This window comes from Phodopus roborovskii, unplaced genomic scaffold (genome assembly GCF_943737965.1).
Source record: "Phodopus roborovskii unplaced genomic scaffold, PHOROB, whole genome shotgun sequence".
Taxonomy (NCBI): Eukaryota; Metazoa; Chordata; class Mammalia; order Rodentia; family Cricetidae; genus Phodopus; species Phodopus roborovskii.
In genome coordinates, this window is record NW_026126542.1 from 303,756 (window position 1) to 319,345 (window position 15,590).

At 48.4% G+C, this 15,590-nt stretch overlaps 1 protein-coding gene across 1 annotated transcript; it reads left to right on the plus strand.

Annotated features, from left to right (window-relative positions):
* Positions 1-310: 310 nt before the first annotated feature.
* Fxn (frataxin) lies at positions 311-15,157 on the plus strand. The gene is made up of 5 exons (XM_051200134.1): positions 311-497; positions 3,604-3,701; positions 7,213-7,333; positions 11,921-12,018; positions 14,942-15,157. The coding sequence occupies exons 1-5, from the start codon at positions 354-356 to the stop codon at positions 15,090-15,092; spliced, it is 612 nt and encodes a 203-aa protein (XP_051056091.1). The 5' UTR covers positions 311-353; the 3' UTR covers positions 15,093-15,157.
* The last annotated feature ends 433 nt before the right edge of the window (positions 15,158-15,590 follow it).

Below are 15,590 nucleotides of genomic sequence, written 5' to 3' on the forward strand. Positions count from 1 at the left end.
AGCCTCCCATGTGACACCCACGTTCAGAGGGGGAACTAAGTTTTTTGAAAGCAAGACTATCTTGTTCATCAGTGTATTTTCAGAATCGCCCGCTGATCAGTAAAGCGGTTGTTAGTGAATAAATTCACCGAGGTCAGTGTCTACACACTGGTGTTGCCCAGGGGATGCTTTTCATGTTTGACACAAAACAGGCTCTGGGTTCTGGTTAAATGCATGCACGGTGCAGTGCTGGGTCCTGAGAGTGGACCTGTGCGCAGGAGCCCAGCCCGGGCAGTTGCAGGGCAAGGCCACCAGGTGGCGCCAACCGAGTCCTCGCGCGGGGGGTGGCGAAGCGGCCGCAGAGCCAGAGCGGTATGTGGGCGCTCGGTCGGCGCGCGGCCGTGGGCCTGCTACCCCGAACGGCGTCCGGGAGACCGCACGGGAGGGAGCCGATCGCAGCGTGGGTCCCCCGAGGCCTGCAGTTCACAACCAACGCGGGCTCGGCCGGCCGCCACTCCGTGAGTATGCGCGCCGCGCCACACTCCCGAGCTCAGGCCGCGCCCGCCTCTGCGCTCGGGGACGCGCTGCGCAGGGCACGCATGCGCCGGGACGCGCTGCTTGGACGCGCGCGGCGTTCGCGCGGGTTTCGGTCCTCGGGTGGGAAGGTGGCCGTGGGATGATGAGTGTCCGCGGCGGCGCTGTGGGGATGATGAATGCCCACGGGGATCCGTGCAGTCTTGCGGCTGGTCGGTTCCCGTATGAAGACTTGGGTGTCAGTGATTAACGCAAGGTGTGCAGCGTGTGTGTTTATTGCTGCGCGTGCCCCAAAGGTAGCACGCAGAATCATGGAAGCCTGGGCCTCGGTGAACCAGATCCCCTTCTCATGGGGACTAGCAGGGCTGTGGAGGAGCTCGGAGTACGGTTCTTTGGTGTTTGCCTGTCTCACTCAAGTAGCCCTGGCTATCCTGGCAATATACCCCACGCTGGCGTCAGACTTGTGATCCTCCTGCCTCCTCCCGAGTGCACCAGCAGGACCCTAGACTCCAGCTTTTGGAAAATGATGGGAACTCGGTTCCACATTCCAAGTCCGTGGCTCTGAAGAGCCCTATGACCTTGGGGGGGATCCTGGCTCCCTGGGGGCAGGGCTTGGCTTTCTGTACCAGGGAGATTAAAGGGTAACTCCCATTTTGCGATTTGGCGGGAATGTTAAACTATATTCACAAAGGCCTTAGCACTTCACATAAGTTCTTGAAGATACAAAACAAAATAAAAACAGTAGAATACTCCACAGCTTGAAAAGAGCTTCCAAAGCATAGCAGTGGGGTTAAGGAAGGCTTCCCAGAGAGGGACTTGATAGATACAGATGCCAAAGGAGGGGCCTAGGGAGCATGGGGGGGGGGGGCTGTGGAAAAGGTGGAATAGGCTCCTGGCTAGTACTCTCTGAAGGTTCAAATCCAGCCTGGATACATAAGATCCTTGGGGGGTGGGAGGGCGCATTGTTTGGTTTGGCTTAGATTGGTTTTTTTCGAGACAGGGTTTCTCTGTGAAACAGTTCCAGCTGTCCTGGAACTCACTCTGTAGACCAGGCCAGCCTCAAACTCAGAGATGCACATGCATCTGCTTCCTAAATGCTGGGATTAAAAGCGTGCATCACCACTGCCAGGTGACATCCGGTCTTAAATAAATAAATAAATAAATAAAAGTAAGCAGGGCTGGCCGTGTAGCTCAGAGTTTGAAAACTTAGAGTTTGAAAAGTCCTCGATTCATTTAATACTGAAAGAAAATTTAAGAACAAAGCCACCGGAAGCGGGGCGGTATGAGAGACAGCTAGGGTGTGAAGGATAGGACCCAGGACTCCTGCTTGCTCAGATGCTCTCCAGGGTCTTTTAAGCCCTGTTCTGCTTTCCAGCCTTGTCATTCTTCCCTTGCCTGGCGCCTGACCGCTGGCCCGGCCTCCAGTTTCAGCTGTGCAGTTTGGATCTCTGCATCCTTGTGAGCCTGAGCAGCTTCCTCTTTAGCATCTCAGTTTCTTCACCTGTACAATACAAATACCGTCCACCTCAATCCTCAGATCGGGTTCTCACTGGCTCTCGGATATTTGTTGTCCCCAGTTGTCTACCTTGATGCCCTTGCAGTCACTTTGAAGGCTGCATAGTGACAAAATGCTCCAGACCTACTACGGAGGGTGTTCCCAGCAGTGGCCCAACAAGGCATTGTTCTGCTTGCTTCCACTCTCTCCGTGTGAGCAAATGTCCAGTCTGTTCGGTGACATGTTTTTTCACGTTTATGTACTCCTTAGTGATTTTTGTTGGTTGAAAGTGGTCCCCAAGCCTGGAGCCACACACAGTGAGACTACTGTGGCACGCCTTACAGAGAAAATGCTTCACTCCGGCATGTTGTGCTATTGCTTCAAGTTCAATATTAATTAATCAATACTATAATATTAAATAAAGTATCTTTGAAGAGAAGGACATTCCAAACAAGATTATGCATCACCCTTTTGACAGTCATGACCCTGTGACTTTCAGGAACCCAACCTGTGTCCCCCTAAGAACGAGCAGCAGCTATGTAGGGTCACCCCCTCTTGATGATGACCATGGCGTGGGAGCTGGAGAGATGGCTTTTAAAAACACCCAGCACTCATATAAGGCAGCTTACAGCCTTCTGCAACCCCCGATAAAGGGGTCAGATGCCCTCTTTCCCCTCCGAGGGCTCCTGCGTCCGCACTCATGAACTTTCATGTGCTCAGGCACAAGTACATGAAATTATATGTATGTATTTTTTTAATAGGCCGCTGCCGCTGAAGTCCTTCCCTCGTGGGTTATAATGAGGACTCCGTGTCCAGTCAGCTATAGACAGCAGTGCCAGGCAGATAGAGAATACTGTAGGACCCGCGGTAGCTGGAGCAGTGTTATAGGTACTGTCGCCCTCGCTTCCGCTGTGAAACATGCCACCCCCCTTATCCTACCTCTCTTCCAGCCTTGAGCCCTCAGCTCTCACTTGGACTTTAGCAGAATTCTGCCTCTTGTCATTTTTTGAGGCTTTTTTTTTTTTTTAAACCAAATTCTAGGGGTACTGGTTGCTTCCCAGTCTCTGGTGAGCCACCAAATCTCCTGAGCACTTGGAGCAACACCACTATGGGGGAGATGGTCTGTCTGGTGCTGAACAGCCATGGCCACTTGAGATGCAGTCAGCACAGCTGAGGACCAAATTCTGTTTTACCTCAATCAATTCAGAGAACTCCTTAGCAATAGTAGCAAATGCTTTTAATCCCAGCACTTGGGAGGCAGGGACAGGAGGTTCTCTGTAAGTTCAAGGCCAGCCTGCTCTACAGAGGGAGTGCCAAGCCAGCCAAGGCTGCACAGAGAGACCCTATCTTGAAAAACAGACAAAAAACGCTGCGTCTCATGACTATCCTATCAGATAGCGCAGGCTTAGCAGAGAGACTGGGAAGGCCCAAAGGAAAACAGGGTGAGGGAGTGGGGGAGTAAATCCTAAGAATTTTCCCTGAGGTGTTGCCATGTGGCCTCTTGTGAATGTAGAATTGCTGGTCTGTAAATTGTGTATTGCTGGATTGGAGTAGACTAAAATGTGGTCATTAATGCTCTTAACTTTGTCTTTTAGAGTTCAAACCTCTGCTACCTCAGTCAGATTCTGAACATCAAAAAGCAGAGTGTCTGCGTGGTGCCTTTGAGGAACTCAGGAACTTTGGACCACCCAAGGTGAGAAGAAATCACCCCCTGCCTCAGGCATCTCTTCCTGTCCATCTCTCCCCATGTAGAAACTGTCTTCTCCCTAGGAACAACCCTTAGTGACATCTTTCAGTGTCACTGGGCATCTGCCATGTTACTTTTAGTGATTAGTGTTTCTGTGTGGATATCCCAGACTTCCTTTAATTTGTCCCTATTGTTGGATATTTAGTTTTTTGTTTTTTTTTTTCCCCCCCAGAGTTTTATTTCCTCCAGCGTCCCAGTTGAGGAAGGCTGCCTTAGTTAGGGTTTCTATTGCTGGGAAGAGACACCATGACCACAGCAACTCTCTTACACAGAAAAGCATTTAATTGGGTGGCTTACAGTTCAGAAGTTCAGTCCGTTATCATCATGATTGGAAGCATGGTAGCACACAGGCAAACACGGTGCTGGAGAAGGAGCTGGTAGGTTTGCATCGTGATCTGCAGGCAGGCAGGAGACTGTCTGCCACACCAGGCTCAACTTAAGCATATGAGACCTCAAAGCTTCCTCCACGGTGACACACTCCCTCCAAGAAGGCCACACACACACCCCCAATAGTACCACTCGCTATGGGCTGAGCATTCAAATATATGATTCTGTGTGGGCCATTCCTATCAAACCACCACAAAAGCCATACAGGTTTAACAAATAGACCTCAGATGTAATGCTTCTCCAGGCTGTGGAAGGTTAGTTTTCCACCATGACATGAGTTGGGGAGCCTGCCTCCAGCTAGCCCTTATCTTATAGTTTGTTGTCCAGGTTAGTTCATCCTACTCAGGTTGCATTGGTAGGAAGAGCTGGAAGTATCGGAAGGCTAAAAATGGCACTTGTTCCTCTCTCTGGTTCCAGTGGACCACGCTCGGTTACTTAAGAAAGCTGGAAACAAATCTACAGTGTCTTTGGGAAAACATCATTGGATTCCCTATAGAATCAGCACTGCCTCAGGCAACCCCTTTGATTATCTATAGGATCCTCCTTTCAGGTGTAGATAGAGGTATCCCTAGCCCTAGGGACCAACCAAAGTCACATGGGGGTCTCTCTATCTGCTCTGAAGTCCAGGATTTCTGAGGGATGTTCAGTACTATCTCTAAGCTGTAGAAATGATCCCTGTGTCTGACTGTCTGTACCTGTCTCTCTCCCTCTGTGTGTGTCTCTCTCTCCCCCTTTCTATCTCTCTATAATACACACACACACACACACACACACACACACAGACCCACACACACACCCTATAACAATGGCAAAAGGCAAGATAACCAAAATAATTCCTCCCACTGAGATAATAGCTTCATTGCAGCCCTTGGCAGCAGTGGATATCTGCTGGGCAACCTGGGACAAGCTCTGCCTTGGTAAACCAGGAATCCCTGGCCCCAGCCTTGGGTGGGTTCCCCTTGCCCATCATCCTTTCAGATGTAAGGAAGATAGGCGGTAGGAAGCATGCTCTGCTTGAGGGCAAGCAGCCATCAGAGCCCACTGTCTGATGACAATACTCTGTGCCTCCAAAAACTGTTTCAAGGGTCCAGTGAACTGGTTTTAGGCCAGACTCTTTTCTTGGCAGTGGATTTTCCTTGAGACACCTAGGAGCTCTTGGCTACTTACTTACTCTCAGCCCAATATGTCACCCCTTTATCCAAATGTTTTCCTACCTGAAAGCTGTCTTATTTTTTTAACATACCTCCTTGCCCAGGCCTCTGCTTCAAGGGCAGGTCCCCTGAGGTCATGTCTGACAGTAATATTCATAGTGCCCTTCGTTTGGTTGGTACAGCCGAGTCAAGCTCCACTGCCTCATCCCACACACATACACACACCCTTTTGGCTCACCAGAAGCCGCCTTTGGTGTTCCAACGCTTAGATTCAAGTCCCTTTGACTCTTTCATCTTTAAGCAACTGTTAATCCCAAAGTAGTCCATCTAGTTCCTTCCATCTCCTTACAAATGGGCCAGTCATCTCCTGACTTAACCATTTCTTCTGGCACCTACTGAAAATGACAAGGAGCCACCATCCAGAAGAATATTTCCTCCTGGGCCAGTACCATGGCTCAGTGGGTAAAGACACTTACCGCTCAAGCCTGGCAACCTGAGCTTGGTCCCGGGAACACATGGAAAAGTGGAAGGAAAGAACTGTTCACACAGTTGCTCCCTACTTCCACCGAGCATGCCCTGCCCTGCCACATGCGTATGCAGACACTAATAATCAATAAACACCTTTTTTAAACTGTATTCCAGCTGGGTGTTCTTCCGGACACCCAGCACACCTTGCTTCTTTACCCCCTCTCTCCCCATTTCACCCTCAAAATGTCCACCACAGCCTATCAGATCAGATCAACCACTGTCATTAGTTACAGCTCCCCCCATTCTAGTCAGTCTCGTAGCTTGTCCCATGGTGCCCCCTGGCAATGGGGCGGGCCGGGTAAAGGACAGATCAGATGGAGTTAGCACCCTACAGCCTCTGTGGGTCCCTGGGAACCTCTCGAGTAATGGAGCTGCCCAATGAAGTCTCATAACTGTTGTATACCCTTCCTGGAGCACAAAAGGACTGTTAGAGCAGTACATTCTTTCTTGTTTGTGGTGCGGGATTGGACACAGGCCCTCATACATGGAGCACTCATATCCAGCTCTCAGCCACTTCCCAGTGCAGCAAAAGTTTATGGTCATAATTCAGATACCGTAAAAGTCATCAGAGGTGTTAGTATCCGTTGGCTCCTACAGCTGTCACCACTATCTAATTCCAGGAAATGCTCACTACTCCAGATCGTGCCCTTCATTAGTCATGGCCCATCCCTCCCTTCCTCTGCTCCCAGAACCTACTAACCAACTCCTGTCTGTGGAGTCATAGCAACGTGCATGGAGTTGGGGTCTTTTATTTGCTTGTTTTAGAGGGACTCTGTCTGTATAACCCAGGCCAGCCTTGCACCACATTCCTCCCGCCTCAGCTTCAGGAGTGCTGAGATTACAGGTGTTCAGAAAGCTCTGCTTGCCCCTCATCCTGTGTCTTTCGTGACATATCTCTTTTTGTTTGTTTGTTTGTTTGTTTCTTTTGTTGTTTTTGGAGACAGGCTATCTCTGTGTAGCCCTGGCTGTCCTGGAACTCACAGAGATCCACCTGCCTCTGCCTCCTGAATGCTGGGACTAAAGGCGTGTGCCACCACTCATATCTCATTTTTTAAGTCTTCATTTTAAAAACATTAACAAAGCTCATTATCTTCTTACATGCTGACTGGCCATTTGGATATATTTTATAAAATCCGTTCAAGTGTTTTACCCGTTTTTTCTGTTGGGTATTCTTTTTATCTATTTGCATTCCGGATCAGTCCATTTTCAGCTTCATGCAATAGAAACATTTTTTTTCCTCCCACATTGTGTCTTGCAGGAGCAAGTTGAGGTTACTTCTGCTAGGAGGCATATTTTCCTTTCAGTTTGTATGTATTTATTGTGATTGTGCGTTGGTGACCATGTGATGTGCGGCTGATGACCATGCTCGGTGGGTTTCTTCCCTCCTGCAGCTCTCTAGACGAGACGGCCTATGAAAGACTTGCAGAGGAGACGCTGGATGCCCTGGCAGAGTTCTTTGAAGACCTTGCAGACAAGCCCTATACCCTGGAGGACTACGATGTCTCCTTTGGGGTACCTTTTTTTTATTCTAGGTTTCCTCTTTAAAAGCCGTAATGGGCGGTGGTGGCCATGCCTTTAATCTCCACACTCAGGAAGCAGAGGTAGGCAGATCACTGAGTTCAAGGCCAGCCTGGTTTACAGAGTGAGTTCCAGGACAGTCAGGGCTACATAGAAAAACCCTGCCTCAAAAACAAACAAACAAACAAAAAATCCTGTAAATTAGGCTAGAGATACAGAGTTGGGTTGGTAGAGTGCTTGCCTAGCATACACAAAGCCTTTCTTCGGTCACTAGCACTGCATACAATTAAGCATAGTGGCACATCTTTGTAATCCTAGCACTCAGGAGGTAGAGGCAGGAGATTAGAAATTCAGGGCCATCCTCTTCAGGGCCAGCTTGGTCTACACAGTGAGATCTAGACCAGCCAGGATTACATACTCAAAAAGCCGGAGGGCTGGTGAGTAAAGCTGCTGTCCCCCCCAAACCTTATAAACTCAGTTGAGTTCTGAGAACCCGCATGCAGGTGGAAGAGGAAACTACTCCACACCGTGCCTTGCAAGTGGACACATACCATACGCACACATTCAGAATAATAATAAGTAAATTGAAGAAATAATAAGACAGATTTAAAAACAAATTAGCCTCCAACAGACATAACCACTTAGCAACGTAGATGGTGGTTGGAGCTTAAAAACTCGGATTCACGTGCCAACCCAGCACTGCCAGTGACTTTGGCCAAATCACTCCGTCTGTCTGAACCTCTTCTGTTTAAAAGCAGATTCCCGGAGGTAGAGTGGGTATCCCTGGGGTGGGTAGTTAGGGGACGAGACCTTCACCCACCCTTCACCAGCACTGGTATTAAAGAATAAAAAACAGAGTTCCAGGATCCTGTGGACAATTGCCCAGGAGTGGTTCACACTGCATATGCGGCCCCATGCGTGCTCCATTCTTCCTTAAGAAGCAGTGCATTCTGAGTTTTGGGGGGTTTAGTCTGTTTGGTTTTTGTTTTTGTTCCCATCAGTGTCTCTCTATATAGACCTGGCTGTCTGGAGCTTGCTGTGATGACCAGGCTGGCCTTGAGATCCACTGGGATTACGTGTGTAGCTGGCTCACCCTGGCTCACCTGGAATTCTGATGTGCAGCCCTGAGTCCAACCCCTAGAAATTTTTATTTAATAAGTGTGTAGTGTGCTCTAGGTAAGGAACTGGATTTGCAGATCCTCCCCCATGATGGTTGAGAACTGAGTTGGACAGTATTACCCCAGCCACTGGAAGCTAGAGGAGTTTACATTCTGGCCACCAGGTGGCAGACTAAGCAGGACTCTGCACAGGGCTTTACCATTGGGAGAAAAATGTCTCCTTTTCTTAACCATCCCCACCTCCACCACCACCCCAGTCCAGGCAGAGATTAACCCTCTTGACAGCAATTAATTAATACCAGGAAATGTCAGGAAGTGTGCGTTTTGGAGTAAATCATAGGATTATGTAGGGCAGATGGTTGTTAAATGATAGGGGAAATGGTTAAAAAAAGAAAGTACTTTCAAATTAATTATTTTTATTTTTTAATGAGAGAGAAGACACTTGTGTGTGAAGGTCCCTGGCTCAACATGACATAGCCAAGTGACAATTGTGCAGTTTTTGTTCCTGCAAGGGCAGGGCTAATCTTCACTGGCCCAAATCAGTAAGCCTGGTCAGCAGGGACTGGTTCTACTCTGATTGGTTGGTTGGTGTGAGGGTCTCCTCCAATTGTCACCGCACCATAGCAATTGCTCAGCATTCTGTTTCTCACCATCATGCCCCACAGAGACTTGTGTTGAAGGCCAGGTTCCCCGCTGGTGGTGTCACTGAGAGGTGACTGGACCATGAGGCCCCTGACCTAACTGAAGAATTGTTTTGCTGATGGATTTATTGGACTGTTGAGGGAACAGTGGAGAGATGGAGACTGTGGGGTGTCGGAAGAAGTAGATCACTGGAGATACCATTTTTTTTTAAATAATTTATTTATTTTATTTATGTGCACTGATGTTTTCCCTGCATGAATGTCTGTATGAGGGTCTGGGAGTTAAAGACATTTGTTAGCTGCTGTGTGGGTGCTGGGAATTGAACCCAGGTCCTCTGTAAGAGCAGTCAGTGCTCCTAACCAATGAGCCATCTCTCCAGCCCCAACAAACGTTTTTTGTTTTTTTTTTTAAGATTTATTTTGTATACAGTATTCTGTTTGCATGTTTGCCTGCACAGCAGAAGAGGGTACCAGATCTCATTATAGATGGTTGGGAGCCACCATGTGGTTGCTGGGAATTAAACTCAGGTCCTCTGGAAGAGCGGCCAGTGCTCTTAACCTCTGAACCACCTCTCTAGCCCCCTGGAGATAGGTCCTGAAAGATGTTCCTCATCCCTGGCCTCTCTCCCCTCTTTGCTTCCTGGCTTCCCTACCACACCCTTCTACACAGAAGCAACACAGCCAGCCACCCATAGACTGAGAACTCGGAAACTGTGAGCCAGTTTAAATCTTTCCTTGTGTTGTCTCTGATATTTGTCCTAGCGGGGAAAGTGTGAATAATGAGCCCACGCTTCCACATGGACTCATATTGGCTAAAGAATGGCAGCGTGGAGCTTAAAACCTCTGTGTAATCTACTTCAGACAGTTGTAAGTGTTGTGAGGCCCTCAGTAAGCGGCACCGCAGCTGGTTTGTTTGTCCCTGCCACTGTCCTTTGGAGTAACTGAAAGGGGGATGGGGTCCGGTTACAGTAAGCGGGCTGGGAAAAGGAACTGAACTGTGTGATCTCTGCCTTGGTAACCTTGCCCTTCACTGTGGCAGATAATTCCACAGAGTTCCTTTGCTCACTGTTTGTCCTCTGGTCCATTCACCCACAAATATAATAATTACTCTTGCATCCATCCTGGGTTTGTGCGAAAGCATATAGGTGCTGACTGAGTCATTCTAGAGACTCAAAATAGTGGAAGTGGGAGCCAGGGACAACAGGCTCCTTCACACACAGGTCAGGGACAACAGGCTCCTTCACACACAGGTCATGCTAAATAGTTCAAAGCAGGAGAGGCCACAGGGTTGTGCCCAGTAGAAAGACCCAGATAACCTCAGAGACACCTGCACAGGTCCTGGAGCAAGAGGGGCCTACAGGGAAGATGCCAGAGGACAGCTAGAGCACTGTGGAGCTGGGTCTCCTATGGCTGGCTATGGTGTGTTTTGTTTTGGGAGCATACATGTGTGTAGTTAAAATGCTCTCTGGGATCCCTCCAAAGATCAGGGATCAGAAAGAGTAAATTGAGGATGCAGTGGTTAAGTGGGCTGTCCTGGTGTGGTCACTCATTATAGTAGTGACCAGGCACAGGAGTGAAGTCCTTGAGCAGAGTTCGTGAGGAGGCTGCAGGGCCCGGGCTGGTTAGGATGGAGAGTGGACTTGGAAGTCACATCTGGAGAGGTAGTCGGCCCTTGGCATTTGCGCTGGACTACCAAGCCTCAGAGTGTAGGATAGGAAATACAGGGGGACATTTATGGACCATGGATATTTATGTAAGTCAGAGGTGAATGTGTGGCTCCAGAGTCTGTTAGCCCCAAAGGGAAAGCATGAAGCTATAAAGTTGAATGAAGAGCCAGGTGCTAAGGGACTGCTGAGATGGTGGGGGAAGAGGGAATTAGCATCCCATGTGAATAGCCTGTGGGGGGAATTAATGTTGAATGTGTACAGTGTTTCAGTTTGGCCCGGTGGACAGATTTCTGAATGGCTCTAGAGTAACAGTGAATATTCTCAGTACTGCTGTACTGTGTAACTGTTGTAGGCAAATTTAATGTTATTTTTTTCCAAGATAAAAGAGAGAAAATATATAAACTAGCAGCTAAGAAGGAAGGTTCAGGAGGGTGGAGGGGTTGCCTACAACAGGGAAAACAAGTGTTTTTGAGCCCAACCAGCCCTGCATTTCAGATCAACTCTGCGTTTGTACACGTCCTGATTGGCAGTGGACAGCAGAAAGCTAGTGGTCCAGTTTACCCTTGTGGAGCTCTCAGGCAAGTCTTGACCCTTCTTTCCTTGCCGACCACACAGGCAGAGAGAAAGCAGTGTGAGCTTCGAGCATTATGCCTAACCCACTGTGTTGGCTGCAGAGATGGCTCAGTGGCTGAGAGCTTGCTACTCTATCATGAGAACCAGAGTTTGGATCCCAGCGCCCACATCACATCCAGTGACTCACAGACACCTATAACTCCAGCCACAGGGGGTCCTGCGCATCTCTGGCCTCCCAGGTCACTGTGCACAGACAGTTGGATGAAAGCAACTTATGTCTATAAGTAAACTTGAAGCAATTCTCTACCCCACTCTGATCCTAACAATAATGTTTTTACCACACACATTCTTAGTTTTGAACACTAATTTTTGTTTGGTTTTGGTGCCAAGAATTGAACAGAGCTCCCAAACACATATGGCCAGTGCACTGCATCCCCAGCCCCCTTTTTTTTTAATGATGTGTATTATATCCTTGGATACAGGAAAGGCCTTGAGAGCTGAGCAATTATTTTTATATATATTTATCCTTATGCTAACTAATCTTGTTTGTTTTCTTCACACTTTCTTCCACCTGACCCCTAGGGCGGCGTGCTAACCATTAAACTGGGTGGGGATCTAGGAACCTACGTGATCAATAAGCAGACCCCAAACAAGCAAATCTGGTTATCGTCTCCCTCCAGGTATGTTCAGAATTCAAAATCTGTAAGGGGTGAACTCTTCTGAAATGCAGTGTTGACGGGGGACCGTTTGGAAGGGCATCCGACACTGGCTTTGCCATGGCTTCACAATGGTCTGCCTCTGCAGGAAGGCTCACCTCTAGTTGAATGTTTCTCCCCATTGATGACTTGGTTGCTATCCTCAGGATTTGGGATGTTGACGAGATCTGAAGCAAAGGAAACTTTTCGGAAGCTGGCCCAGACTTTTTTCTCCATTACATCGTTGCCCAGAAAAGAACAGTCCCTGGCTTGCCTTTGAAAAAGATAATTCCCCAGGCCTAGTGTTACCTATCTGTTGTTGAGCGCTCAGGAGGCAGATGCAGCAGTTCAGAGTGCCAGCCTTGCTACATGGCCAGTTCAAAGGCTAGACTGGGCTGTCATGTAAGACCCTATCGCAAAAGCAGAACAGGCCAACCTGGTCTATATAGTGAGTTCCGGCCAGCCAGAGTGATACATAAGCTACTTTGATTATGTATGCCTGCACATACCTGGGGTTTAAAACAAATCAATTAATGAAAAAGCTACTTTGAAGGCTGGGCATGTTTACCTCAGTGACTGAATACTTGTCTGGCAATCCATAAGCCCTGGATTCAGTTCCCAAAATGGAAGGGAAGAAGAGTGAAAAGAGGAGGGACTTTTGTGTTGTAGCATCTGAGGAACCTGCACTTTGTCCTCAAAGTGAGTTAAACTTTAACTCGAAGCCTGGCAGAGTTAGACGAAGACTCTGTGGCAGTGGGACTGTGATTTTTAGCAGCAGATCCAGAGGCCCCATCTTCCTGCCTGCCCGTGGATGTGCCTGCAGTTGTTGAACAGCGGGGTGTGTATTGCAGGCAACCTGGGTCTCAGAACCAAGAACTTACTAGAGAGCATACAGGGAACTGTAGCAGTGGTCTAGGAATGGCTGAGAGATGCTCACACACAGATGCTCACACAGAGATGGATGTTCACCCAAAGATGCTCACACTCAGATGCTCACACAGAGATGCTCATACAGAGATATTCACACAGAGATGTTCACACAAAGATGCTCACATTCAGATGTTCACACACAGATGCTCACACAGAGATGGATGTTCACCCAAAGATGCTGACACTCAGATGCTCACACAGAGATGTTCATACAGATTCTCACACAGAGATTCTCATACAGAGATATTCACACAGAGATGCTCACACAGGGATGCTCACACACAGATGCTCTCACACAGATGCTCGCACACAGATGTTCACACAGAGATGCTCACACAGAACCTTCACTAAATTTTCTGAGACTCAGCAGTACTACCAAAGAAGACATTTTGAAGGCAAAGTGGGAAAAGCTCAACTAGAACCAGTGTGGAATTCTTTGAAAACTTAATGGTATTGACAGTTTAAAAAAAAATTTTTTTTTAAAGTGTCTGGGTATGGCTCAGTGGCAAAGAACTTGCCTAGCATGTGAGAGAAAGCTCTGGGTTGGATTCCCAGCACCACAACAAATGCATAAGCAAACAAAAACTATATCGAGGAGGCTGGAGAGGTAGCTCAGTGGTTAAGAGCACTTGCTGCTCCAGTGTGAGAACTAGAGTTCAGATCCCGGCACCAATACCAGGCAGCTCACATACGCCATGGGGAAAGTGATTGATTACAGAGACTCCAAGCAAACTTTAAAACCTGCCATTTATATGAGGGACTTGGAGGGAAATCTCCTAAGTCGCCCTTCATCACGGGTGCTGTGTTGCTTTCAAGGTGTGTGGGCGGTGGTAAGTTTTACTTATGTGTCATGGGTGTAAGTGTGAGTGAGTGCCTGTGTCCACAGCAGCCAAAGGAGGAGTCAGGTCCCCTGGAGCTGAAGTCACAGCAGTTGTCAGCATCCCAGTGTGGTACAAGAAGTCAAATCAGCCCTCCGGCAGAGCAGGGAGTGTTCCGAATCACTGAGCCAGCTCTCCAGCCTGCCAAAAGTAATTTCCTATTTATCCAGAACATCTTCCACAGGGCATGGTTATCATTTCTTATTTCAGAAGGAGGCTTTTGAGGCCCTGTGGAGATGGTGTTTCCTGGCCACCTGGCCATAGGATCATACGATGGGGTAGAAGAGAGCTACGGAGACACCTGGAACAAAGGACATCCTTAGTTCTTTGGTTTCCTCTGGTTTTGTTTTTGTTTTTGTTTGTTTTGGGTGGGAGGGGTTAAGACAGGATTTCTCTGTGTATCCCTGGCTGTTCTGTAACTCTGTCTGTAGACCAGGCTGTCCTTGAACTCACAACTGCCGTTAGGAAGACACTGAGGGAATCAGAAGTGCACCTCACTGCATGCCACTGTAAGACTGCAGTTAGTCAGTCTCTGCGTAGCAGGAAGTTCTGGGGTTCTGTTAGCTCTCCATTGAAAAGAGGGGGCATTTGTTTTGGCTCACAGCGTCAGAGACTTTAGTTCCTGTTGCCTTTGAGCCTGTGGCTCAGAACATGGCAGGGAATATATGGTGGGAGGAAGCTGCCCTACTGGTAGCTGAAAGCAGAGGGAAACAGGACAGGCTCCTAGTCACTCTATCGGTGACCTAGCAAGCCACCCCTAGGCCCTACCCTATAAGGCTATATAAGGAAGGTCCAGGCTATCTGTATCCAGGTCTAAGATACAGAGTAAGACTCTTATCTTCAAAGATAGGTAAGCCGGGCAGTGGTGGTGTACGTCTTTAGTCCCAGGACTAGTCCCAGGACTCAGGAGACAGAGGCAATCTGGTCTTGGTGAGTTTGAGGCCAGCCTGGTCTACAGAGTGAGTTCCAAGACAGCCAGGACTATACAGAGAAACCCTATCTTAAGAAAGCCAAGAAAAAAGGTGGATTGATTGATTTAGCCCAAACATGATGACTCTCCCGAAGATGGTCCTCACTGACTTACTCATTTCCATTTGCAGTGGCCCCAAGCGCTATGACTGGACCGGCAAGAACTGGGTGTACTCCCACGACGGCGTGTCCCTGCATGAGCTGCTGGCCAGGGAGCTGACTGCAGCCTTAAAGACCAAACTGGACTTGTCTTCATTGGCCTATTCTGGAAAAGGCACCTGACCATGAAGGCACCTGACCATGCACAAATTCAAAGACATTAAAGCTGTATCAGGCCAAGACCTCCAGCTTTCCCGTGCCTGCTTCTGATGACAGTCACACTGTGTGTGACAGCTCTGAAAAAAGTGTGTCACCTTCCACCCTGTCCCCAGATCTGGCTTTTCATTTCTGCAGAGGTTTGTGTTTCTTTTCTCCCCATCATAGCTCCATCTCTTAGAATGTCTTACACCAAGTGTCCTGAGGGAGAAACAAATTGTTCCCACTCTTCACTCTAAGGGTTTATGGTAGAAGCTTCATGAAGAGCCTCAGGCCTGCCATTGTGTCTGAAATGACACTGTAAGGTGTAGTTTCTAAATGTCACTCCAGAGCCCTTTAGCAGCAAAGTGTCAAAAGGAACCATCTTAAAACACCCATTTATGATTTGTGGCCTATAGTGGGCACCCAGGACCTGTGCTTTGTGGCTTACGCTGGGTACTCAGGGCCTGGGTGCTGTTGTCTCAA

Coding starts and splice junctions, on each gene's coding strand:
- Fxn (XM_051200134.1), top strand. CDS start 354: ATGTGGGCGCTCGGTCGGCGCGCGGCCGTGGGCCTGCTACCCCGAACG. Junction 3,702..7,212: donor GGAACTTTGGACCACCCAAG/GTGAGAAGAAAT, acceptor TCCCTCCTGCAG/CTCTCTAGACGAGACGGCCT. Junction 7,334..11,920: donor ACTACGATGTCTCCTTTGGG/GTACCTTTTTTT, acceptor CCTGACCCCTAG/GGCGGCGTGCTAACCATTAA.